The sequence below is a fragment of the Callithrix jacchus genome, chromosome 5, assembly GCF_049354715.1.
Source record: "Callithrix jacchus isolate 240 chromosome 5, calJac240_pri, whole genome shotgun sequence".
Classification (NCBI taxonomy): Eukaryota; Metazoa; Chordata; class Mammalia; order Primates; family Cebidae; genus Callithrix; species Callithrix jacchus.
In genome coordinates, this window is record NC_133506.1 from 82,508,234 (window position 1) to 82,535,812 (window position 27,579).

Consider the following 27,579-nt stretch of genomic DNA (forward strand, 5'->3'; position numbering starts at 1 on the left):
AGGTATATAAATGTGAGACTATTCCTTTTAATATTGGAAACTATATGTAGAGAAAAAACTTTGAGCTCATAATCTGGGATTTGATGAGACTACAAAAGGGCATCTAATCAAGTCTACTGCTCTAGGAATAATTAATCCCCAAGTCTATCAAGATCTATAGTTGTATATTTTATTTATTAAAACCATGAAGGTGAGACTCTAGGAGAGGTACAGGCAGGGTTAGGAGTTCTGGACAGTTTAAATACACATCCAGACGTTTAGAGCATAGATGAAAACTGTATTCAATACTATTCTAAACTCTTGCTATTTATCCATACTAATTTGACATCTAATAACTAATCAAGGCAATATTTTTCTTTTACTTTTCCTAGAGATTTATCCTGCAATAAAATACAGTCTATTGAAAGACATACATTTGAATCACTACCATTTTTACAGTCTATGTAAGTTACAAATAAAACTTGATTTCACCTCTTTGCTATTCATTTTGAAATATGATTAAAATTTTGCCAGTAGAAAGTTAACTAAAATTACATAGCAAATCCTTTTGTCTCTAGCAAAGATTAGTGTGAACATTATTACACAGATCATAGTGAATCATCAGAGAGCAGTGGTTCTCAACTGGTGTGATTTTTGTACTCAGGTGACATTTGGCAATGTCTGGAGACAGTTTTGGTTGACAAAACTGTGGGTGTACTCCTGGCATCTGGTGGGCAGAGGCCAGAGATGCTACTAAACATCCTCCAGGGTACAAGACAAACCCCCACAGCAAAGAATTTTGTTTTGTTTTTGAGACAGAGTCTCGCTTTGTCGCCAGGCTGGAGTGCAGTGGCACACTCTCAGCTCACGACAGCCTCTACCTCCCAGGTTCAGGCGATCCTCAGCCTACCAAGTAGGTGGGATTACAGGTACTCACCACCATGCCCAGCTAATTTTTTGCATGTTTAGTAGAGATGGGGTTTTACCATGTTGGTCAAGCTGGTCTCAAACTCCTGACCTCATGATCCGCCCGCCTTGGCCTCCCAAAGTGCTGGGATTAAGGCTTGAGCCATGAGCCTGGTGGCAAAGAGTTATATAGACCAAAATGTCGATGGCACTGAACTTGTGAAATCCTGTTCTAGAGAAATAAAGATCACTTAACACAAGTATTTACTGAGCAGTCACTGTTTTGTATCTAATGCACCACATGTGCAATGTTAAAGTATAAATCATAAGCTAGTATCATCCACAGTGCACCAAGAAAGGATTCAGGTTGTGTTCCATCCTATGTAAATTAGAATCATGGCAAATGATAAATGTTCTGAAATAATTTTTTTTTCCTTTGGCTTGTGTCTTTTTTTGTAGAAATCTTGGTTGCAATTTACTCACAGAACTGAGCTTTGGAACATTTCAGGCCTGGCATGGAATGCAGTTTTTACACAATTTGTAAGTGAAATAGAAAATGAATATGTGTAAACATCTATTTACATGTGAAAACCTCATACAATTATTGGTTAGCTGGGTATAAGCCCATTACGAACTCTGAAAAGTATGTCTTAAGATCCATTCGTTTTTCTCAAATGGGGAAACTAAGGCACAAAGGCCAAGAGACTTACTTACATAGCTTATATATGACTTGCTCTGCTTTTCCTAGTTCTGACCTTTGGCATGGGCAAGAAAAGGCATCAAACAAATGACCCTCAAATTAGCCTTGTTGACAGGTGTGGTGGCTCAGGCCTATAATCCCTGCATTTTGGGAGGCAGAGGCAGGCAGATCACCTGAGGTCAGGAGTTCAAGACCAGCCTGGCCAACACAGTGAAACCCCATCCCTACTAAAAACACAAAAAAACTCAGCTGGGCATGGTGGTGCAGTTTTTTGCTCCCTGGAAGACTTTGTGTTAAGCTTCCTTCCTTGTAGCTAAATGTTGCAGACATTTCAGCAGTTAGAAACTGTGCATAGGTGCAGGAATCAAAGTTAAATCCAAAGTGTAGGGCCACGTATGGTGGCTCACACCCGTAATCCCAGCACTTTGGGAGGCTGAGGTGGCTGGATCACCTGAGGTCACAGGTGTTCAAGACCAGCCTGGCCAACATGGCAAAACTTGTCTCTACTAAAAACACAAAAATTAGCAGGGCATAGTGGCACGTGCCTGTGATCCCAGGTACTCGGGAGACTGAGGCATGAGAATGGCTTGAACCCAGGAGTCGGAAGTTGCAGTGAGCCGAGATTGTGCCACTGTCGTCCAACCTCTGCCGGGCTAGTCTTGAACTCCTGTGACCTCAGGTGATCCGCCCACTTCAGCCTCCCAAAGTGTTGGGATTACAGGTGTGAGCCACCACACCTGGCCAAGATGGTGTTTATGTTAAGTTATGGTGCAAAAAATAATTTGTAACGAAAATACATCACCATAGCTTAATTCCATATACTTTCCTGACTACTCTTTGACCATAAATACAAATTTTATTCCCTTGCAGCTCAAAAATTCTGTGATTTCTCTGTATAACATAACCGGCAAATCAGAGTGGGTATGTTCAATGGCCTGAAGGGGGCTTTAGACTCAAGGTGAAGATTCTCCTTTACATCTGACTTTAGAAAGGACTTTCCACCTCTCTTGAGTTTCAGAAGTCTAGTTTCACACAGTTCATTTTGAGGTAGAGGGAGGCATTCAGGAAGTGTCTGGACTAGAGCAACAGTTTCTGCAGATGGTCCTCTCTGTCCTCATTAATTTGCTGATGCCTAACTTAGGAAAAGGACACTGAGGGTCTGTTTTTCTTTTGCTCTCACATCAGAGAACAGGCTCATTAGGTCCCTCCACCAAGAGGTGTAGGTAGCATTAATAAAATGTCTTAAACTCACCACCGTTACTAAGCACTTTATGATACTGGGAGTCCCTCATAAGAATCTGGTGGCCGGGAGCATGGCTCACGCCTGTAATCCCAGCACTTTGGTAGGCTGAGGTGGGTGGAACCCCATCTCTACTAAAAGTACAAAAATTAGCTGGATGTGGTGGTAGGTGCCTATAATCCCAGCTACTCAGGAGGCTGAGGCAGGAGAATCACTTGAACCCAGGAGGCAGAGGTTGCATTGAGCCGAGATCATGCCATCAAACTCCAGCCTGGGCAACAGAGTTCGACTCAGTCTCAAAAAAATAATAATAATCTGGCCAGCTTCACTACAGTTATGTAGGCAACACTGAGAAAACACTGGAATCACAGCTGATAAAAATGAATGAATTCACTCAAAAACATTCACTCAGTGCCATGTCCATTTGTGCCAGGTACTGTACTGAGTGCTGGGGGTACAAAATCCATCTTAAAGACACACCAAGATGGAGACTTTCACACCTCAAGAAGGAAGCAGATGCTGATGGGAAAACATAGGAGAGCTATGTGGGCATCTGTACAGCAGGGTGACAAGGGGAGGACAAAGTAGGAATGGGTGGTGGGTTAAGGAAGACTCGAGGAGACACCACCTTGCTCATCTCGAGTTTCTGTGTTCATCTTAACAGAAAAAGGCATTTGCTTCATGGTGATGAGAAAAATCAGAGCTAGCTGATACTGGAAATTAGTACTCATTTCATATAAGCAGAATAGAGCTGTACCCTTCAAACTAAGACACAGTTACTTTCAAATATTGACACAACGGTCTCAACACAGCAAGTGTACATTGGGGACTGGGCTCCTTTGTTTGGAGTCAAATTTTTCTGGTAAACAAAGCTACATTGCAGAATCATATTTGGCATATGTGACATATAGCCCCATTGCATTTTGTTCCAAAGGCAAATTGCCAAGTAATTTTTTGATCAATATGGCACCATTCCGTGGTGTTTATAAGTTGAAAGAATGTATTTTCCTGCATTACTCAAGTTTGAAGAAAAAAAAGAGGCCCCAGCTGTGGTGGATTGATGGTGAACTGAAAAGGGCCTAAGCTTCAGGACTTCTCACTTGCACAGGCCCCTTCCAAGGTTCTGGGAGGGCTCCTGGCAAATTTTGTATTCATCATTTTTTATGTTTCCACTGGATAAGGTTCAAACCCCTATTCTGAAATAGCTCCTGGGTTCCAAAAGTTACAACCCAGTAAATTTCTTGAATGAAGCATCTACGTTATTGACAAATACTGACTGGCCAAGTTAGTGTGGTAGGGTCAGTCTCATTGGAATCTGAAATCCATCTCTAAGGCATACCAAGAGCTTATTAGTGGACTTAACTGGGTTCTGCTGGCCCAAGCGCAGTAAAGCCAAACAGCTATATCAAGGGTTTGTATTGGGGAAAGGAGGGCATTTATTTGCAAGGCATTGAAGCAAGAAGGACCAGGCAGCTAACAAAGTCCCCCTCTGAATGGTAGCAATAATCATGAATGATTACAGACGAAATCATGAATGAAATGGTTTATGGAAAACCAGCAATGGTTGATGATCCTAAATGTTGAGTATGTTTATATTTTTTCCCTGACTTTAAAGTGCTTCTCCTTCATTTCCATACACAGGTCTAGTCTGATGGCTTATCTTTAAAAATTCTTCGTCATTTCATTGGTTCTAACAATACAAACTCCATAATTTTAGAAACTGGATGACTTTGCAATGTAGAAAGGCTGGAGTGCAGTGGCGCGCTCTCAGCTCACCACAGCCTCTGCCTCCCAGGTTCAAGCGATCCTCAGCCTACCAAGTAGCTGGGATTACAGGTTTTACTCAGATAGAGCACGCTCACATGCTGGCTTGTCTATGGCACATCAATATCGTGCCAAGAATGTAAGCACAAAGAGAGAAGAGGAAAATCCAGGCTTTATCCCACTATCAGAATATTAGTGATGTAGGTGTGGCCACCCTGTGATGGCAAATTGAGTCACAAGCATGCCTTGTTGTTCCCCCCAGTCTGCTGACATCAGCTTCCTTTACATAGCGGTAGATGCACAAAGGTTTGCACAGTTGAGGGTATTGTCATCACGTTTTGGTATGTACCGGAACAGAGAGGCACAAACATTAAAGATGAAAAGAACAACTCCGTCTGTCCTTTGGGGTGATGTAGGGTGGCTGTTTAAATTTGTAATGGTTGAAAAGTCTTGAGATTGTCACACCTGGCAACTCTTATACTTTTCTTCTCTCACTGCAGCTTATTCTTCTCCCCTGTGTAACAAGCTGTCTTTTCACAGAAGCTTAGCGTTTTCTTCCTGTGCCCCATAGCATTTTTTCAACACTTACATTTATTAGGTGCTGTTTATGTTCTAGACACCTAAGTGCTTATACAAGTGAGATAACATGTCCAAAGTTCTTAGAATAGTGCTTGGCATATGGTAAATGCTCAATACATGTTACCTCCTATAAGAGCTCATTTTCATTTTTCCAACAACTCTGTGATGTGGATATTATTATCATTTCTATTTTGCAGATGAGGAAGTTGAAACTCAGAGATGCTGGGTAATTTACTTAGGTTCACATGGCTATTAAGTGGCAGAACCACTTAACAAGCTTTGCAAGTAATTTTCTATGCAGCTGTTAGTTCCTCTGTAATAGGAGCTGAATGATGACAATTTGGCTTTGTGTGCATTGTATCCTACTTTGTAACTTGAATAGGACCTTTTGAGCAGTGACCTCCATTTCCCTCTGAGAATCCCATGCTTCTGGAGCTCCTGACTGTACCACTTCTGGGCATCCCCAGGGTTTATGCTCACTGGCCAGTGCTGGTGTGACGTCACGATGGCTGAGCACCATCATGTGCTGTGTCCAGCCCACTGCTAGGTGCTATACTCATTTATTCCTCAAACTTCCTTGAACTGTAAATGCTACCCAGAAAGGTTCATGTTCATTACTCAAGTGACAGAGTTCACCGGAAAGTGACAGAGCCAGAATTCAAACCCAAGTCTGCCTGATTCTCGGTTATTCTTCATTGCCAGGGAGTCTTCTTCAAGATTATTCTCAAGAGTTTAAGATACAGGCTCATGGCCAGGCATGGTGCCTCATCCTTGCAATCCCAATACTTTGGGAGGCTGAGGTGGGTGATCACTCAAGCTCAGGAGTTCAAGACCAGCCTGGCCAACATAGTGAAACTCCATCTCTACTAAAAATACAAAAATTAGCCAGGTGTGATAACAGACACCCATAATTTCAGCTACTCTGAAGGCTGAGGCAGGAGAATCACTTGAACCCGGGAGGTGGAAGTTTCCGTGAGCCAAGATCATGCCACTGCACTCCAGCCTGGGCAACAGAGTGAGACTCCATCTCAAAAAAAAAAAAATAGGCTCACCATTTCAGATTCTCTAGACTTTGCCCCTGAAATTGGTATGGAGAGATGTGTTTTCTCTTTCTCCCCAAGTACATCACACATATTGGATGAGGGTCTAGGTCACCTTATTTTTTTGACTACCTTCCTCCATGGAACCAGTTTTCCCTGACTGCGTTGGGATTCTAGCATAGATCATTTTGGAGTTTGTCATTTAAATTTACATTTATTTTCACGGCATGCTTTGGACATTTTTTCAGCTAAAGCTGCTTGGATTTCAGTACATCTAGGACAGTGATGACATGCTCCAGTCCTTTTGTCTCTGTTTTCTCAGTTAATAGAAAGGAAACATAACCCATCTGTCTGGCCCTATATAGAAGAATCTGGAGAAAAAATAAAAAGCAGGCAAGAAATGTTCCCTTATTTTGTGAGCTACCTTTATTCTGTCCCATTGTTCTGTAGCAAAAGGTTGGCACAAAAATATTTGAGTTTTTCTCTTCTAATAAGGCATATTTTAAAAAATTATTTAGAGCAATACTTCTTAAACTTTGACTCTGAGACAGTCTTTGAGGCCAAAACTTGCCACATTTTATTCCCATAAAGATATCAAAAAGGCAATGGACTGGGAGTCAGTGCACCTTAGTTTAATGTATAAAATGAAGGACTTGAACCAGAAATGGAAATGATCATCTACTGTGCACATAAAAACGCTTGAGGCCGGGCTCGGTGGCTAACGCTTGTAATCCCACCACTTTAGGAGGCCAAGACGGGCAGATCGATTGAGTTCCAGGAGTTCAAGAGCAGCCTGGGTAACAAAGTGAGACCCCGATCTCTACAGAAAAACTTTTAAAAAGTCGAAACATAAATATAAATAAATAAAAACATTCATATCATTTGGTTTGTGGAAAAGAGTTGCTAAAGAGTCCTCAAAGTTTAGCTGTTGAGTCAGTTCCCACTCAGTGGTCCAGGCACAACCTTAGTCAAGAAAAGAATGCCCTAAAACAGGAGGAATATAGGATAATAAAGGAAAGGAGGAAGGGAAATGAAGGAAAGAAGGAACAAAGAAAGAAAGAAGAAATGAAAGGAGGGATGGGAAGGAGGGAAGGAAGAAAGGGGAAGAAGGAGGGAGGGGAATGAAAGGAAGAAAGAATGAAAGAGAGAAAGAGAAAGAAGGAGGGAGGGAGGGAAGGAAGAAAGGGAAAGAAGGAGGGCGGGTGGGGAATAAAGAAAGAAGAAAGAAAGAATTTTAAAACCCATAAGGTTGAAGTAAACCCTTTTTCTTCATACAGATTAAACACATGAGTTCAAATTACAGCTTTACTTCTTAATAGCTTGGTGACCTAGGACAAATTATGTAAGCTCTCTGTTCCTCAGTTTCCTCATTTATAAAATAGGGCAATAATAATGTCTGCCACATAAGGTTATTGTGAGGATTAAATGTGAAGTGCCGATCACAAATACCTGCCAGCCCAATAGATACTCACTGTAATAATTACTATTTTTATAATTTCTGCAAAAGTATGGTGATGATTCTTGGATTAACCTAAAGGCAGATTTTCTTTTATTTCTTCCTATTTCTTTTATTTTTTTCATTCACTTTAAAGAATTAAAAAGAAAACAGATTCCAGCATTTTGGAATAAAAATTTGCATCAAAATGAATTTATTCTTTTTATTGACATACAAACAAACTGTCATTTGTTTATTCAATAAACATTTATTAAATGCCTAGTAAATTTCAGACATCATGCCCAGCACAGGGGTCACAATGGCAATAAGATGTGGTGTCTTCCCTTAAGGAGCTGATAGTCCAGGACACTGACAGGTAGACAGGTGGTTACATGCAATGTGGCAAAGACTGTGATGTGATACTAGAATACAAGTGGGAGTATGTGATAGGAGTATGGTTTTGACCTGTTCCTCCTCTTAGATTTATCGATTTTTCTTTGGCTAAAAAGCAAAAGAATTGGTCCTATGTTTTTTTCCTTAACTGTGCAAATTAGACCATAAATTTTAAACTTTATAAAGATAAGACAAGTGGCCAGGCACAGTGGCACACACCTGTAATCCTAACACTTTGGAAGGCTGAGGTGTGTGGATTACCTGAGGTCAGGAGTTCGAGACCAGCCTAGTCAACCTGGTGAGAAACCCTGCTTCTACTAAAAATACAAAAATTAGCTGGGCATGGTGGTGGGTGCCTGAGTAGCCTGTTATCCCAGCTACTCAGGAGGCTGAGGCAGGAGGCAGGAGGATCACTTGAGCGTGGGAGGCAGAGGTTGCAGTGGGCTGAGATCCAGCCATTGCTCTCCAGCTGGGGTGACAGAGCAAGACTTTATTTCAAAAAAAAAAAAAGCAACCTGAATTATGGAGGACACTAGAAACAGTGTTTCCTACGGAGTCAGGGCTTCCTACCAGCAGAGTCACTTCTGGGGTTTTTGACCTGAAAAGTTCTGTGGCTTATTTTTTTCCCCCACATTTTGTTTTTTCTGTTTTCCCCTCTTTCTCTCCTCTGCTTTATCTTCTAGAAACCTAGGTAGTTCCCAGAGGAATAGTGCTTTATGGAGTCTAATGGTGATTTATTGGGCAAAAACAGAAAATGATTTTTTTTACCTACAAGTTCCATACCAAAAAAATGAATATAAACTTTTTATGCAGTTTCACACATTGAAAATGCAGGTAATTTTAATTCCTTGCTCTTTTCAGAATTCTCAGTCGCAATCCTCTGACAACTGTCGAAGATCCATATTTGTTTAAATTGCCAGCATTAAAATATCTGTAAGTATTATAGTACTTTCATGAGTCATGAAATGATTTATGCTCTTTTTAAGTTTTTCATCAATGATTAAATATTTTGCATTTAGGCTAAAAAGTCATAATTTAAATTTAACTGGGTTATTAAAAAAAAGTTATTGGCAAAGAAAAGGATTAAGAAAGGATATATAGTGGTCAAGACAGCCAGCAGGGGAAGAGGACAGTGTTGAAGAACCCATACGGATTTGGAACATGCAGACACATGGAGGAATATTACTTAACTAAGAGAGGAAGGAGGAATAGGTGTTCATTATTCTAAAAAGGAAGAAAAAAGTAAATAATCAAGATGAGTGAATCCAATATGAAAATGAGAAGTAAGATAATGGTTAAAAAAAAAAAAGTACAAGTTCTACTCTTGAATATCATTAATTTGATGATGCAAATCAACTTAAATTTCTTTAATAAGAGCTCTCTGGAATTCTGCAGCAAATAAACTCTTGAGTTGGCTTGTTTTATAGAAAAGCCAAAATTGAAGTAATCACATGTCCTTGAAATATCTTTTTTAAGTACAGAATTTTTGAATCGGCATTTATATCACGAATGTTTCAATTTTCCTCTTCAGAGACATGGGAAAAACACAAGTTCCACTTACAGCAGTTAAGAACATCCTCATGATGACTCTTGAATTGGAAAAACTGTAAGTTATTTTTTTCTTAGATTTATTTTCACTTAATTGGTTCTTTAGGTTGGTTTTAGTTTATTTTTTTGTTTGTTTGTTTTTTTAAGAGACGGGGTCTCGCTGTGTTGCCCAAGCTGGAGTGCAGTGGCTATTCACAGGCGTGATTTCACTACTGATCAGCATGGGAGTTTTGACCTGCTCCTTTTCCGACCTGGGCCGGTTCACCCCTCCAGGGGCAACCTGGTGGTCCCCCGCCCCCAGGAGGTCGCCATATTGATGCCGAACTTAGTGCAGACACCCGATCAGCATAGCTCACTACAGCCCATAACTCCTGGGCTCAAGCAATCCTCCTACCTCAGCCTCCCAAGTAGCTGGGACTACAGGCACGTGCCACCGCGCCCGGCTGTTTTAGTATTTTCTTAAGTCAGGTTTATTGAGATATGATTTTCATATAACAAAATTCACCCTTTTTAAGTGTACAGTTCAATGAGTTTTGACAAAGGTATATTGACATAACCACCAACACATTCCCAATATAAAGCATTTCTCTCACCTCAAAAAGGCCCCTGGTGTCCCTTTGTAGTCAATGCCCTCCTCCCACCATCAGCCCTAATGGTTAGCTACTAATCTGATTTCTATTCCTATAGTTTTGCCTTTTCCAGAATGTCTTATAAATGAAATCATACAGGAGCATGTAGCCTATTGTATCTGGCTTCTTTTACTTAGCATAATTTTTTTTTGAGACAGAGTTTCACTCTGTCACCCAGGCTGCAGTGCAGCCACGTGACGTCAGTTCACTGCAACCTCCACCTCCCCGGTTCAAGCAATTCTCCTGTCTCAGCCTCCTGAGTAGCTGGCTGAGATTACAGGCACCTGCCACCATGCCTGGCTAATTTTTCGTATTTTTAGTTGAGACGAGATTTCACCATGTTGGCCATGCTGGTTTCAAACTCCTGACCTGAAGTGATCCACCCACCTCAGCCTTCCAAACTGCTGGGATTACAGGCATGAGGCACTGTGCCTGGCCTCACTTAGCATAATTTTTTTTGATATTATGCTACTGTCCATATTGTTGCACCTATCAGTACAGCTGGCCCTCCATATCTGCAGGTTCCTCATCCATGGATTCAACTAACCATGGATGGAGAGTATTTGGAAAAAGTAAAATGTATGAAATAATAAAAACAGTAGAAATTTTAAAATACGGTATAATTATTTACATACCATTTATACTGTATTAGGTATTTAAAGTATACCCAAGGCTATATACAAATACTATGTTATTTCATATAAAAGACTTCAGCCTCTATGGACTTTGCTGGTCCTGGAGCCAATCCCCTGCAGACACTGAGGGACAACTGTTCACTCCTTTTCATTGCTCAGTAGTATTCCAGTTGTGTGGATGTATCCATTTGTTTATCCATTCATCAATGTATGGACATTTGGGTTGTTTTCAATTTTTTGGCAATTATGAATAAAACTGCTAAAAACACTCATATACAGGTCTTTGTGTGTGAACCTATGTTTTCATTTCTTTTGGGTAAATACCTAGGATTTGGATTGTTCACATGCTAAGTGCATATTTAACTTTTTAAGAAACTGCTAAACTGTTTCCTAAAGTGTCTGTGCCATTTTACATTTCCACCAGCGTTGTGAGTGTTGCAGTTGTTCCATAACTTTAGCAGATTCTTTTTTTTTTTTCTTCGACACAGCCTTGCTCTATCCCCAGGCTAGAGTGCAGTGGCACTATCTTGGCTCACTGCAACCTCCACCCCCTGAGTTCAAACAATTCTCCTTCCTCAGCCCTCCAAGTGGGTAGGCATCCACCACCACACCCAGCTAATTTTTGTATTTCTAGTAGAGATGGGGTTTCACCATATTGGCCAGGCTGGTCTTGAACTTCTGACTTCAAGTGATATACCCGCCTTGGCCTCCCAAAGTGCTGGGAGGGGTGAGCCACCATGCCCAGCCCAGCTGATTTTTTTTTTTTTATTTTTTAATTGCCAAAGCAGGAGTGCAGCTGCACGATCTCAGCTCACTGCAATGTCCCCCTCCCAGGTTCAAAGGATTCTCCTCCCTCAGCCTCCTAAATTACTGGGATTACAGGAGCCCACCACCACGCCCAGCTAGTATTTGTATTTTTAGTAGAGACAGGGTTTCAGCTTGCTGGCCAGGCTGGTCTCAAACTCCTGGCCTCACATGATCCACCCACCTTGTCCTCCCAAAGTGCTGGAATTACATGAATGAGCCACCATGCCTGGCCCGGCCCAGCAGATTCTTGTATTTCAGTTTTTAAAGAAATGTTTGCCCTTCTACTGCTAGATGTGTAGTGGAATCTCATTGTGGTTTTAATTTGCATTTCTTTAATAGCTAGTGATGTTGAATGTCTGTTCATGTGCAAATATCTTCTTTACTAAATTGTTCAAATCTATTCCCATATTTTAATTGAATATTAATCTTTTTATTAATCAGGTTTTTTTCCCCTCCATGAGAGATTATTTATTATTGACTTTTAAGAGTGCTTTATAGACTCTAGATACAAGTCCTTTCAGGGACCAGGTGCAGTGGCTCACGCCTATAATCCCAGCACATTGGGAGGCTGAGGCAGGAGGATTGCTTGAGGCCAGGTGTTTGAGACAACCTGGGCAATATGGTGAAACCTCATCTCTACCAAAACTATAAAAACAATCCAGGTATGGTGGTGCATACCTGTGGTCCCAGCACTTTGGGATTGCTTGAGCCTGGGAGGTCAAGGCTGCAGTGAGCCATGATCACCACTGCACACCAGCCTGGATCACAGAGTGAGATGCTGTATCAACAATTAAATAAGTAAATAAAATTTTTTTTTTAAAAAAGGCCTTTTAGATATGTGTTTAGTAAATATCTTCTCTCAGATTGTGGTTTGTCGTTTCATTCTGTTAAAAGTGTTTTCTGGCTGGGCACAGTGACTCACGCCTGTAATCCCAGCACCTTTGAGAGGCCAAGGCTGGTGGATCATCTGAGGTCAGGGGTTCGAGACCAGCCCAGGCAACATGGCAAAATCCCATCTCTACTAAAAATACACAAATTAGTGGTGGCAGGCACCTGTAATCCCAGCTACTCAGGAGACTGAGGCATGAGAAATGCTTAAACCTGGGAGGTGGAGGTTGCAGTGAGCTGAGATTGTACCACTGCACTCCAGCCTGGGCAACAGAGTGTGACTCTGTCTCAAAATGAAAAATAAACAATAAAAATAAAAGTGTTTTCTGAAGAGCAGAAGTTTTTTATTTTTATAAGCTTTAAGTTAGCAATTTTTTCTTACATGGCTTGTGCTTTTTCCTTACCTAAGAAATCTTTAAGAACCTGTTGTCTAATCCAAAGTCAAAAAGATTTTCTTTTATGCCTTCTCCCAGAAATTGTATAGTTACATTTAGGTCTATGATCCATTTTGAGTTAATTTGCATATATGATGTGAGGTATTTATTTATTTTTTTCAATTTTATTTTTTATTTTTAGTAGAAACAAGGTCTATGTTGCCCAAGCTGGTCTCAAACTCCTGGCCTCAAGTGATCCTCCTGCCTCACCCTCCTAGAATGCTTGGATCTGGTTTCAAACTCCTGGCCTCAAGTGATCCTCCTGCCTCACCCTCCTAGAATGCTGGGATTACAGGCATGAGCCACTGTGCCTGGCCTTCTTTGCAGTTAAAATTACATATACATACACACACACACACACACACACACACACACACACCAGCTAGGTGCGGTGGCATACACCTGTAAGTCCCAGCTACCGGGAAGGCTGAGGTGGAAGGATCATTTAAACCCAGAAGGTGGAGGTTGTAGTGAGCCAAGATGGCACCACTGCACTCCAGCGTGGGTGACAGAGCATGACCCTGTATATATCTGCAGGGCCCTATTGTGAGTTTGTTACACAACTTACTGCAACTGAAATCGTGCCACCCATGCCCCAACACACAATATGGCAAGCTAAATAGAAAGTCAGATACGCTAAGGCTAGTTGAGCGCATTATACAAGATTAGCATGGAATGGGCCCTTCATTTAGCACTGCTGCATTCATTTTTGTCAGGTCACTTTGTTATCTTCACCACGTTGTCAAATCTGTTTTATTGCTCTAGCCTCATTTTCCTCAGCCTCCTGCAGCATCTTCCATGTCAGCTAGATCCCTTCCTCTCTGGATGAAGTCCTCTTCATCAACCAGCTTTCTCACTTAGTTCTCTAATATAGTGAGGTTCTGTCTGCTTTCTTCTTTACCATTAGTGGTTAAGAAAAGTGCTCCTATTCTCTGTAACCATTTGTCATCAAGACCCGAAAGACATTGAACTAACTGCCCTATTGTAGTTCATTATTCGGAGTCTTCAGGAGTTGACACATTTATATACAAAGGAAGTGGGCCAGCTCATTTGAGTCTTGGCTCATGTCTAATGATCTTTAATGCATATTGGAAAATTACTATTCTCAAGTAAGAATAATCTATACCTCAGGTCATTTACAGTCTCAAAGATTTGTCAGTATACTTTAAAACAGTTCTGGGAACAGTTAAGGAGACTAAAGAACCATGAAAACTAAATGCAATGTCTAATGTTTGATTGGATTCTGAGTTTTTTTAAGCCATGATATGATTGGGGCAATTGTGAAAATTTATATATGGACTACATAGTAGGCAATGATAATATGAAGTTTCATTGGGTGATAATAGTATTCTGGTTATGGAGGAGAATGCCTTGGTTCTTAGGGGCTGCACACTGAATTATTTAGTGGTGAAGGCTCATTATATCTGCAACTTACTCTCAAATGTTTTGTCTAAAAAAATGTGTAGACATACATACATTGGAAGCAAATGTGGCAAAGTATTAGCAACTGTTGGTGTTAGGTGGGAAATTAAAAAAAAAAAAGCAAGGAAAAAGCAACTGTTGATTCCAGATGGAAGTTATACAGGTGTTCATCACACCATTTGAAAATGTTTCCCAGCCATCCTAAGGCTTAAATGAAAAAAAGAAAATGTTTAAAATAAGAAGTTAAAGGCATGAAAATAATAACAAAAACTTTGGGTTCATGCCTGCAATCCCAGCACTTTGGGAGGCCAAGGAGAGAGGGTTGCTTGAGCTTAGGAGTTTGAGACCAGCCTGAGCAACATGGTGAAACCGCATCTCTACAAGAAATACAAAAATTAGCCGGGCATGGTGGCACACACCTGTAGTTCTAGCTACTCAGGAGGCTCAGGTGGGAGGATCACTTGAGCCCAGGAGGCAGAGGCTGCAGTGAGCTGAGATTGCACCACTGCACTCAGCCGGTGTAACAGAGTGAAACCCTGCCTCAAAACAAACAAAAGAAACACCTTCATGTCAGAGTTAAGGTTGCTATATAAGTAAAATGCTAGGTTATGGTTCTGGGTCCATTCTTTCTATATGAAGATCAAAGGCTTCCACTGGACCCAAAGGAACACTACTAGTCACTAGTGGTTATTTCTCTATAGGTTTGAAAGCTGTGTCAGGCCAGCTTACTGGATGCAGTTTTAATATAAAACTCTATACGTTTGCTTATACCCATTACTGGAGATAGTAAAACAAACAAACAAAAAAAACTATATACATTGTACTCCCAACTCATAGCCTTCATATATCCATGAAACACTCCTGTTTTCACAGTTTTAATGAGGTCCTGATAAAGTCATCATTTTGAAGGACCCAGAAAAGGGCCCCACAGTCTCTGCAATGTAATAATTACAGTAGTTAACATTTGTTGAGCACTCACTGTGTGCCAGGCATTTTTCGGGTATTGATTTATTTAATCCTCAAAACTCATGAGAAGTAGGTACTATGATGACAAGGCCAAGGAACAGAGATTAAGCAGTTTGCCCAAATTCACATTATTAGTGGAGCTGGGATTTAAGCCTAGTCTGGCTGTGGAATCTGTATTCTTAATGACCATGCTATACTGCTTAAGATTAACCTTGAGATTTACTCCAGTTAACAGAGGTTGTTTTTATCTCTCTAAAACTGCCCCCAATAAGCCATAACAATAATCAATTATCTTGGTATCTCTTTTGCCCAAATTTATATTTTAAAAAAACTCAAACATACCATAAAGATGAAAGAATAGTACAGAATCCAATCAAAGGTCAGGCACTGCATGTCATGTCTTCATTTCCTTTAATCTAAACCATTACTCTACTTTTTTTTTAATCTTTCATGATACTGACATTTCTTAAGAGTCAAAGATAGCTGTCTTGTAAATTGTTCCACAATCTGGATTTGTCTGTTTCCTCACGATGAGATTCAAGTTAAGCATTTTTGGGAAGAATACTGCATAGGTGATACATCCTTCCTGCCTCGTGACCACAGGTGGCCCATAATGCTAAGTTTGATCACTTGATTAAGGTGATCTTCCAGATCTCTTCATTGTAGTTATTTTGCTGGGTGCAGTGGCTAACACTTGAATCCCAGCACTTTGGAAGGCTGAGGTGGGCAGATCACTTGAGTCCAGGAGTTCTAGACCAGCCTGAACAACAAGGTAAAACCCCGTCTCTAATAAAAATACAAAAGAAAATTCGCTGGGTGTGGTGGTACAAGCCTATAGTCCCAGGTATTCAGGGTGCTGAATTTGGAGGATCACTTGAGCCCGGTCGAGGCTGCAATGAGCTATGATTTTGCCACTATATTTCAGCCTGAGTGGCAGAGTGAAACCTTGTCTCATAAAAAATAAATAAAAAATAATTTTCCCCTTGGTAATTAATAAATAATCTGTGGGGAGATACTTTGAAATCAGTGAAGATCCTGTTCACAAGTGTCTTTTTACCCAACTGCGTATCAATAATAATCCTTGTCTAAATCAATTTTTATTACATTGGGGTGCAAAGTGACACTTTTTTTAAATTTTGTCATTCCTTCTGCATTTACCAGCTGGCATTATTTCATTAAAGAAGAACACCCCCTCTTTCTTTTTGAATACCATTCTTCATGGATTCTTCTTTATATTAGTTATGTTGTAGCTTATTATTGTTGTTATTCTTCTGAATGCTCAAATGTCCATCCAGATTTGGCCAATGAAATCTCTGTTATTTTTTACCCCACAATACATGTTAAACTAAGCTGTTTTCTTTTTTCTTTTTTTTTTTTTTGAGACAGAGTTTCGCTCGTTACCCAGGCTGGAGTGCAATGGCCTGATCTTGGCTCACCGCAACTTCTGCCTCTTGGGTTCAGGCAATTCTCCTGCCTCAGCCTCCTGAGTAGCTGGGATTACAGGCACGCGCCACCACGCCCAGCTAATTTTTTGTATTTTTAGTAGAGGCGGGGTTTCACCATGTTGACCAGGATGGTCTCGATCTCTTGACCTCCCGCCTCTCTTGATCCACCCGCCTCGGCCTCCCAAAGTGACTAAGCTGTTTTTAATGCCCAGAGAATGTCTAATTAATTTTTCACTCCCAACAGGAATTGAGAAAGGGACTACAGAAGTTGGGGGCTTATTCAGACTCTTCTTAGAAGTCTACCTTCTTCCTGTGGACTTTCAGCCCAAAGCGAAATTTTTGAGTTGGGAAGAGATACTTCTGAATTAAACTACTGATCAGTGTCACCCAGTTCTAATCCCAACCACATTTATTCTAGGCATACCATACTCACTGCCATGCTTACCCTTCTGTTGTACATCTCTGCCCTCCTTCCTGTGGCCTTCTGGTTCCTACCCAACTGTCCAGTCCATAGGCCTCAATAACACCTTTTTACACAGCCCTGTGGTAGCATTGGTCTGCCTCCTTTACCTACTCAAGAAACCCCTTCACCATTAATTTATTGTTCTGTGTTTTTATCTATAGGATCTTACCTAGCCATATGGCCTGCTGCCTCTGCCAATTTAAAAATAGCATTGAGGTTGCCTGCAAGACAGTCAAGCTGCATTGCAACAGTGCATGTCTGACAAACACCATACATTGTCTTGAAAAAGCATCTATAGGGAATCCCGAAGGAGCATTCATGAAGGTGTTACAATCCCGGAAGAAGCACACCAGCACTGAGCTGACTATTGAGCCAGAGACACCCTCAGACAGCAATGGCATCAACTTGTCAGGCTTTGGGAGTGAGCAGCTAGACATCAATGATGAAAGTGATGTTATCAGTGCACTAAATTATATCTTGCCTTATTTCTCGGCAGGAAATCTAGACGATGGGGAGGCAATGTTGTTACCGTTCATTAAACTGCTTTTTTCAGGTTCGCAAGATGGTGACAGGCCCCTGGGTATTTTGAAAAACAATATAAAGAGCCCCTCTCTTCAACCTGCATCCAACAACTCAACTTACAAAAATAAATTGAGAAAGCTGTATTTTCTGGAAAATGTGTTGGATGCAAAAATTCAAGAAAAAATCGATGAGGTTAAAAGGGAAGAAAAAACTGCCATGCTTGTACAGTCCAGGCTTTTAGGTCCCAAATTTAAAAGGCCAATTTTGGGGACCAAATTAGAAACTGCCCAACCACAGGAAAACAGCCTGGCAAAGATTCAAAGTGTAGGGAAAAGCCTGGAGAGAGCAAACAGCGTCCTCATGGGCCCAGGAAGCATCCAGAGAAGGCACTTCAAAGAGGTGGGAAAGCAGAGCATCAGGAGGGAACAGAGTGCCCAGGCATTTGTGGAAAACACTGCCAAAGGAAAAAGGCCCGGGAGTGCGGCCCCAAGGGAAGTGGAACAGCCTCACCTGGTGCAGAGGCCCAAGAAGTTAGTGGGAAACACCATCTACACCAAGCCTTTGTTCACCCAAGAGCATAAGACAGGGGTCTCCTCTTTGCTGAAACCCTTCTCCATGGGTGGGCCCTCTGCCTCCACCTCTGCAAAAGCCCAATTTGAGATCAAAAACAGTCTAAAGGCTCTGTTCTCTGCAGCAGAGAGCCTCATAAATTCCCCTTCAGAAGGGGCTTCTTCATCTCAAGAAAATCGTTTTCGAAAACTTTTTGCTCCTTCCATTGAAACTGCTATGCCAGAAGGCACCATCTCTGAAGACACAACCTACAATAATCCTCCTGAGGCAGATTCCACTGGAACTGCGTTCAACCTTGAGCCAACTGTTAAACAAACCCCTGAAATAAAATGGGAATACAATGACTTGGGCACTGACCTGTTTCCCAAGCCCAAAAACAATTACCCATTGCTCTCATCCCCAGGTGATCAGTTTGAAATGCAGCTAAACCAGCAGCTACGGTCCCTCATCCCTGACAACAACGTGAGAGGGCTCATATCTCATGTTATCCGGACCTTGAAGATGGACTGCTCTGAGACCCAAGTGCAATTAGCCTGTGCTAAGCTCATCTCCAGGACAGGCCTCCTGATGAAGCTTCTCAGTGAACGGCAAGAAGTAAAGGCATCCAAGGCAGAATGGGATACGGACCAGTGGAAAACCGAGAACTATATCAACGAGAACACGGAAGCCCAGAGTGAACAGAAAGAGCAGAGGTCAAGTGAGGTGAGGACCACACAGAAAGGTGAGACCCGGACTTTCCCATCATTTAGCATATGTCAGGGAAGTGCCAACACAAGAGAACCTGGGACTCACAGGCCATAGCTTGTCTTGGCCATGTAACTTTGGCCAGGTGGCTCATGCTTGTAATCCCAGCACTTTGGGAGGCTAAGGTGGGTGGAACACTTGAGGTCAGGAGTTTGAGACCAGCTTGGCAACATAGTGAAACCCTGTCTCCACAAAAAAACACAAAAATTAGCTAGGTGTGGTGACACATGCCTGTAGTCGCAGCTACTCAGGAGGCTAGCTAAGGTGGGAGGATCACCTGAGCCCAGGGAGGTCAAGTCTACAGGGAACCGTGATCATACCACTATACTTCAGCCTGAGCAACAGAGTGGAATCCTATCTCAAAAAAAATAAAAAAGAACCTGTAAGCTACTCACTTGGAATACTGGGGTTTTGAATAGTTAGCTTTCATCCTATCTCTTTGTTTTCTTAAAAAAATTGTTGTTGTTGTTTTTTTTTTAGCACACTAAAGTTGTTCCAAAATATGGCTTCAATAACATACTCATCCTGGCAGTATCTGTGACTGTAATTATAACAATTATAATCATCATTTTCTGTCTCATTCAGGTAAGGACAATAATTAATTCAGGTTTTCAGAATGCAATCCTGTCTTTGTGTAGATTCAGAACCCACAAACTGAAAATCAAAGCCACTTTCCCACCTACTACTACTTGACATTCTCCTTCAGTTGTAAGGCCGAGGTATGCTTTGTTCTTTTACTGTAATGTATATTCCAGGATTTTTAAAGGATCGTCACTTCCAGGACATTTCTGTCAATTGAAATTAAGTTAATCCCACTAGACTATTTTAAGAAATTAAGTTGATATAATGGCAAAATTTCTCCCACCCAAAACTATGTCGACAATTGAATGTACTCTGCCACTAATTTACTTCCTTGTTGATGAAATGAAGAGAAATGTATAATCTCCACCCTCACAGAGCTGTCATCACCCTGGAGAGGAAGGACAAGGCAAAAGAGAGGTCTCGTCTTGTAGACTTACCAGACTCACACAGTGTCTTCCTTCTCCAGTGTGTAGGGCATTGTCTAAATAGGTCCAGTTAAAGCACTACAGGGTAGCCATCTTTTAAAAAAGTAGTTGGCCACTTATTTAAGTTCACAGGGGAGGGGGAATGTCTCATACTCCAGCCCTCCTGAGCCCAGGCTCTCTGTGAGATGTGTCACCATTTCTCAGACACCATATGAGACATTTCTCCTTGGATTAGGGATGCTCACTCTGCATTACATATCTAAAGCCTGTATCTGGCTACTCTGGGGCGAGTCCTGTTTATAGCGCCCATTCCCAGAGCTTGCCTCTGTTTGCCTTTTGTTCGATTACATGATGTATTACTTTTCCCAACAGGCCAGTGCTAGCATATTGGAAGAGTGAGTTAATAAGCTGGCAACCTTGACGCTATGCTGCCAATCCAACTTTATTTCCCTCACTCACCATTTCCATTATTGTGGCAGCCCTCCATTCCAGCCAGAGCAGCCCCTCACCATACCCTGGTCACACCATGCCCATTTCTGCTTTTTTCTGTACCTTTGTCCATTTAAAATTCCCTTGTTTCACTCTGCCTGAGGGAATCCTATGAATCTCTCAAAAGCCATCTCAAGTTCGTCTTTCTTCTTGACACCTTCCCTGAATACTCCAGCCCTTTTGAGCCTACTCCCTTTGTGAGATTTGTCACCATTTCTTAGACACCATATGAGCGACTTCAGAGGCTGAAGTGGGAGGATTGCTTGAGCCTGGGAGGTTGAGGATGCAGTGAGCTGTGGTCATACCACTGCATTCTTGCCTGGGCAGCAGAGCAAGACCCTGTCTCAAAAATAGCCACCACCAAAAACTGTCTTGGGATTTGAATAGGATCACACTAAATTTGCAGATTAATTTGACAAGTAACATCTGTACAACATTCTAGGAACGTGACATCTCTTGTCATGTATTCATTTTTTTGAATGTCTTTCAGAAGAGTCTGTTTCCATCATACAGATCTTACACATCTTCTGTTAGATAAAAGATCTTTGTATTTTTGTTCCTAAATACTTCATACATTTTTATCACCATTGTAAATGGGATCTTACTTCCATTTTCTAATTAGTTATTGGTGGTACATGGGAAAAGTATCTGAGGTAGCCATCTTTTTAAAAAAAATTTTTTGTATGCTGATCTCTTGATTTTGTATTTAGCCACCGTACTGAATTCTTATATTACTTCCAGTAAAATGTTAGTTGATTCTCTTAGGCTTTTTTGGCTGTCTAATATTTATCATTTCATATGCAAATAATGATAGTTTTCTCTCTTCCTTTCCAATAGTTATACTCTACTTTCTTCCCTCCCTCCCTTCTCTCCCTCCTTCCCCCTCCCCCTCCCCCTTCCCTCCCTCCCTCCTTCCTTCCTTCCCTCTTTCCTTCCTTCCCTCCCCCTCCCTCCCTCTCTTCCTTCCTTCCTTCCTTCCTTTTTTCCTTTTCAGAGCCTGTTTTCACCCAGGCTGGAGAGCAGTCACTGTAATCTCAAAGTCTGGGGCTTAAGGGATCCTCCTACCTCAGCTTTCTGATTGGCTGGGACTACAGGCCAGCAGCTAATTAAAAAATTTTTTTTGTAGAGACAAGGTCTTGCTATGCTGCCCAGGCTGGTTTTCCTGCCATTTTAGAGGAAGGACTCGGATTTCCTTTTTTCCTACTTTTAAGAGTTTTTATTAGGAATTATCTGTTGAATTTTATCTAAAACAGTCAATAAAATATATTAAGTGCCAGCTGCATGTAAGACCCTAAGTTAGATACAGTCAGCCCTCTGCATCAGCAGGTCCACATCTTCAGATTCAACTAGATGAGGCTGAATATTTGAAAAAAAACAGCATAAAAATACAAATAGAAAGTACAGCAGAACAACTGTCACCATTGTACAATATCTATACATTTTATTGGTGATGACTTAAAGTACATGGGGCCAGGCATGATGGTTCACACTTGTAATCCCAAGTGTGGGATTGTAATTGTAATTCCCACTTTGGGAAGCCAAGATGGGAGGATCGCTTGACCAGCCTGGGCAGCATAGTGAGATGTGGTCTTTACTAAAAATAAAAAAATTAGGTATGGTGGTGGGCACCTGTAGTCCCAGCTACTCAAGAGACTGAGTTAGACAGATCACTGGAGCCCAGGAGGCTCAGGCTGCAGTGAGCTGTGATTGTGCCACTGCACTCCAGCCTGAGCAACACAGGGTGATCCTGTCTCTAAATAAAGTATCTGGGGGATGTATGTTGGTTATATGCAAATACTGCATCATTATATGTAAGGGATTGAGCATCCACAGATTCTGGTATGGTGTGGGGGCAGTATCTTAAAACCAATCCCCTACAAGATATCAAGGATGAGTGTACTGTGGAGGAATCAAAGCACTGTAAACAGCATACAATTCTTGTCTCCAAAAAGTTCTGTCCTCTGGTGGATGAGTCTTATAATGAATAAAAGGAATAAATACAGATTTGGAGATAGTGGTGGTTGTGATGGGTAATCTTAATTGTGTTTTCTTCCAAAACAGATATACCGTCATAGAAGGGCACCAAAGGATGATGAAGAAGCATTCTGAAGGTAAATATTAGTCTGGTGATTTTTTTTTTTTTTTAATTCAGAGTCTCGCCCTGTCACCGAGGCTGGAGGGCAAGGGCACAATCTCAGCTCACTGCAACCTCCACCTTCCAGGTTCAAGCGATTCTCCTGCCTCAGCCTCCTGAGTAGCTGGGATTACAGGCACGTACCACCATGCCCGGCTAATTTTTTGTATCTTTAGTAGAGTCAGGGCTTCACTATGTTGGCCAGGCTGGTCTCAAACTCCTGACCTCATGATCCATCCGCCTCAGCCTCTCAAAGTGCTCGGATTACAGGTGTGAGACACTGCACCCAGCCAATCCAGCAATTTTTAAATTATAATTTAAGAAATAGAGGAAAGCTTAGAACTCTGTCCTGATTTTTCAGGGAGGAAACTACCCAAGACAGGAAGAATACTTACTTACCCTAATGCTTAGCCTGACTCCCCTGAAATTAGCTCCCCAGCCAAAGCTGAGCTGGATGGAACTAACAGGGACACATCTGATGTCCCCAACCCTTTGGGGAGGTGGGAAGGGACAGGAAGGGGAAGGGTTTTGGTGCCTGTTCCTGCTGGTGGTGGCAGGCTAGGGGTCTTCTTGGAGGCTCTGGGGAAGGGGCAGGGAAGGCCACCTGGTGTTGGAGTGAGGGCGCTAGTCTCCATCAAGGCTGATGGAAGGAAGAATATGTGAGTCCTTCCTCTAAAGTGGCAGGAAACGCTACTTTCTCTCTCTTTTTTTTTTTCTTTTTTCCCTGGATCCGAGAACTGGGGAAACACTACTTTTTCATCTTACTGGTTTTTGGGCTCTCATGCTATTCCTTTTATACAAACCTCACAGAATTTTAACTAGGAAGGCCAAGCCAGGTGGCTCACACCTATAATCCCAGCACTTTGGGAGGCCGAGGCAGGTGGATCAATTAAGGTCGGGAGTTGGAGACTAACCTCACCAACATGATGAAACCCCGTCTCTAATAAAAATACAAAATTAGCCAGGCATGCTGTCACACACCTATAATCCCAGCTACCTGGGAGGCTGAGGCAGGAGAACCGCTTGAACCCAGAAGGTGGAGGTTGCAGTGAGCCAAGGTCACGCCATTTGCCCTCCAGCCCAGGCAAAAAGAGCGAAACTGGTCTCAAAAAGAAAGAAAGAAAGGAAGAAAGAGAGAAAGAGAGAGAGGAAGAAAGAAAGAAAGAAAGAAAGAAAGAAAGAAAGAAAGAAAGAAAGAAAGAAAGAAAGAAAGAGAGAGAAAGAAAGAAAGAGGAGAGACTTTAGACAGTAGTTTGTCTTTGTGATAGGAAACCTGAGAACGAGAAAGGGAGAGTGTCTTGCCCCATGGTCACACAATGCACTCTGGCTTTTTCTATTTTATTCACATTCAAAAGAATATGTTGTCCTTTAAGCTGATGTCACAGCTCACTCACTCACCGGCGCCAACTGCAGAACAACAGCCCCCATCCCAGGAGCAGTATGACTGAGAAGCAGCCCCGCGTGCATGCTGGTGGGGGTTCTAAGCAAAAGGCTAGTCGCCCATCAGTTCCAATGAGTTTGCTGAAATTGGACAAAAGACACCTGTTCTCGGGCCAGGTGCAGTGGCTCATGCCTGTAATCCCAGCACTTTGGGATCATGAGGTCAGAAGGTTGAGACCATCCTGGCTAACACAGTGAAACCCCAACTCTAATAAAAATACAAAAAATTAATTGGGCGTGGTGGCATGCACCTGTAGTCCCAGCTACTCGGAGGCTGAGGCAGGAGAATCACTTGAACCCAAGAGGTGGAGGTTGCAGTGAGCTGAGATTGCACCATGGCACTCCAGCCTGGGCGATAGAGTGAGACTCTGTCTCAAAAAAAAAAAGAAAAGACACCTGTTCTCTTGCTGCCTGCCCCAGTTACCTCCCCAAGTTCCTTACTGAGACTGAAAAGTGTCTTTCTGTGTGATGACTTCAAATATTTGAGTGGAAAGCACAAGACTAAATAGTTATAAGTATAGGCAGAGCAGCAGCTACCATTTACAATTTGCTTACTTGATGCCAAACACTGGGTTAGGAATTTTACAGTCTTACATCATTTACCCCAGCAATCCATGGAAGCATAGTTTTTAAAATCATCTGACATAAGGAAACAGGGCTTGAGGAACATAGGTGACCTGCCCAAGTGTCCAAGGCCACACATCCAAAACGACAAGTTAGTGTTTTACACCAGGCCTGTTGGACTTCAAAGCCTCTTAACCATTCCACTGCCCTGCTGTAAGGCATGGGAGATAGAGGGGGATGAGCTATGGTTGCCATCAACGAGTCAGTAACAATAACATACCGATAGTGAGGGTGATGACAGCTGCTGTTTATTGGGCACCAGCTATGATCCAGGTACAGTGCTAAGCACTTTAGTTACACTGTTAAGTCACCAGGACAGAAACCCACACCAGCTCTGTAATGGGGCGAGTGTTAGACATAAGCAGGGAGCTGACAAAAAGCTAAGACTAGGCTGGGCATGGTGGCTCTCATCTGTAATCCCAGCACTTTGGGAGGCTGAGGTGGGTGGACCACCTGAGGTCCGGAATTCAAGACCAGCCTGGCCAACGTGGCAAAACCCCATTTCTACTAAAAAATAAAAAAATTAGCTGGGGTGTTGATGTGTGCCTGTAATTTCAGCTACTCGGGAGGCTCAGGCAAGGAGAATTGCTTGAACCCAGGAGGCAGAGGTTGCAGTGAGCCGAGATCACACCACTGCACACCAGCATGGGCGACAGAGCAAGACTCCATCTCAAAGAAAAAGCCAAGACTAGAGATCCTTGCACCGCTAGGCTCCCAAAGTCTGGATTCCAAGCATCTCCAGGTTCCTATTTTGGCATATTTATATAATTTTTATGCTTAATTAAAAAATACATTTTATGTATCTGAAATGTGTACATGTTTTTTGGAGACAGGGTCTTGATTTGTCACCCAGGCTGGAGTGCAGTGGTACATTCATAGCTCACTGTAGCCTCAAGCTCTTGGGCTCAAAAGATCCTCCTGCTTCAGCCTCCAGAGTAGCTGGGGGGCTACAGGCATGCACCACCATACCCAGCTACAAATCTTATTATTCCCAAATGCTACCCCACCATATTCTAAAAACTCCCAAGAGTAATATTCTACTTTGCCCAGTTTGTCCTCAACTGAGCAGTTTTGGCTGAGCCCAGAGTTTCTGCTGGGCCAGCCTGTGGATGAGCTGTGTCTCCCAGGCTGGTATCCATCCCTGCCTGTTGCCTGGGAGAGGGAGGGGCGCCCAGAGTCAGGTGGAACAAAACATGACTGCCTAGGACTGCCCCTGTCTCCATCTCACTGACGGCAAACCATGGCTCAGAGGGCCAGCTCTTAAGTGAGACCTGAGTGCCAGAGAGAGGTGGACGCAAGGCCAACAGCTACCAAATGAATGAAAATTCTGATTCCAATTAAACCTGCCAGAGAAATAAAGCACTTGTGAAAAGATAACGAAATAAGGTGATGTCTGATTAGGGTAAACATGATGCAGACAAGAAATGCAGCAGTTCAGAGGAGGGAATGTCAGGCCGCCTGGGAAGAGTCCTTGAAAAAGACAGAATGTGCCAGATGCTGTGCCTGGTGCTGGGAAAGAGTTGACTAGGACAGCATCCCTCTCAAAGGGCTCCTAGACTGGGGGGAGGAACGGACATCTGAATACATCCTGAGTAGACAGCATGAGACGGCATAGTGGCAGTGGAGTCAAGCGTGGTTCTGCTCTCGGTCAGCTAGAAAGGAGTAGATGTATGGGTTAGCTTAGAAGAAGGGACGTGGAAAACAAGGTTTCTGAGCTGACAAGAGGAAGGAGAGGCCTTCTAGACGGGACTCTACAAAGGCAGAGAACCCCTAAGCAGAGTGAGCATCAACCTCCACAGGTTAAGGGCTCAGTCACACAGGACCACCCCCACATCAGATCCCAGTTGCAAGGCCAGGCATCACCTATGCATCTGACCAACTGGCTATAAATTGGAGGTCCCCACAACTCCCTCCTCAGGTTCGACCATTTGCTAGAGCAGCTCACAGAACCCAGGAAAACAGTTTATCTACTGTTACTGATTTATTACCAAGGATACATTAAAGGATACAAATGAACAGCCAGATGAATAACACAGGGTGAGGTCTGGAAGGGTCCTTGTGGAGTTGGGGTGCACCCTCCTCCTGGCACTTTACAAACTTTTGGGTAGGCGTTTGGGTGTCTGAGGCTTTGCAAAAGAAGAAGGTGGGAGTCCACGGTGGAGTCACATGGTGAAGACCTGGTTAAGTCAGAAACCTGGAGAGGTGTCATTCTAGCTGGGCAGCAGTTGACACACAACCTTCCTCTGAGTTGATTGGAGAAGCACTTGGGATTGACCCAAAGTTTGTTCTCAAATGTTCTCACTGGAATGAAAGCTGAGTGGTCTGCAGGCCATATAGTATTGAAGAAAACAGCCATCATTGAAAACGGCTGCCAGAGTAAAGGTATCTACAGGGAAACTTAGGGGTTGGTTTGTTTTGTTTTGTTTTTCTTGAGATGGAGTTTCACTCTTATTGCCCAGTCTGGAGTGTAATGGCACGATCTTGGCTCACTGCATCTTCTGCCTCCTGGGTTCAAGCAATTCTCCTGCCTCAGCCTCCCTAGTCTGGGATTATAGGCATGCGCCACCACCCCAGCTAATTTTTGTATTTTTAGTAGAAATGGGGTTTCACCATGTTGCTCAGGCTGGTCTAGAACTCCTGACCTCAGGTGATCCACCCACCCAGCCTGTTTTGGGGTGTGTGTGTGTGTGTTTGGAGACAGTCTCACTCTGTCGCCCAGCCTGGAGTGCAGTAGCGTGATCTTGGCTCACTGCAACCTCTGCCTCCCAGGTTCAAG

The 27,579-nt window shown here is 42.5% G+C and overlaps 1 protein-coding gene across 15 annotated transcripts in view; it reads left to right on the forward strand.

The window, feature by feature from the left end:
• LOC100404418 (leucine-rich repeat-containing protein 37A3) overlaps nt 1-27,579 on the forward strand; it is a 52,971-nt gene that overhangs the window by 14,773 nt on the left and 10,619 nt on the right. For 5 of the 15 annotated variants that reach the window (XM_078373102.1, XM_078373101.1, XM_078373103.1 and 2 more), the window contains 8 exons: nt 372-443; nt 1,345-1,425; nt 8,898-8,969; nt 9,568-9,642; nt 17,435-19,067; nt 19,590-19,694; nt 22,667-22,716; nt 25,362-25,612. In XM_078373102.1, coding sequence (XP_078229228.1) covers nt 372-443; nt 1,345-1,425; nt 8,898-8,969; nt 9,568-9,642; nt 17,435-19,067; nt 19,590-19,694; nt 22,667-22,714 — 2,086 coding nt within the window. In that variant the 3' untranslated portion in view covers nt 22,715-22,716; nt 25,362-25,612. Of the gene's footprint in view, nt 1-371; nt 444-1,344; nt 1,426-8,897; nt 8,970-9,567; nt 9,643-17,434; nt 19,087-19,589; nt 19,695-19,747; nt 19,829-22,666; nt 22,717-24,094; nt 24,408-25,361; nt 25,613-27,579 lie in introns of those variants that run through there. The other 10 variants (XM_078373097.1, XM_078373099.1, XM_078373104.1 and 7 more) reach the window with 8 other exon arrangements.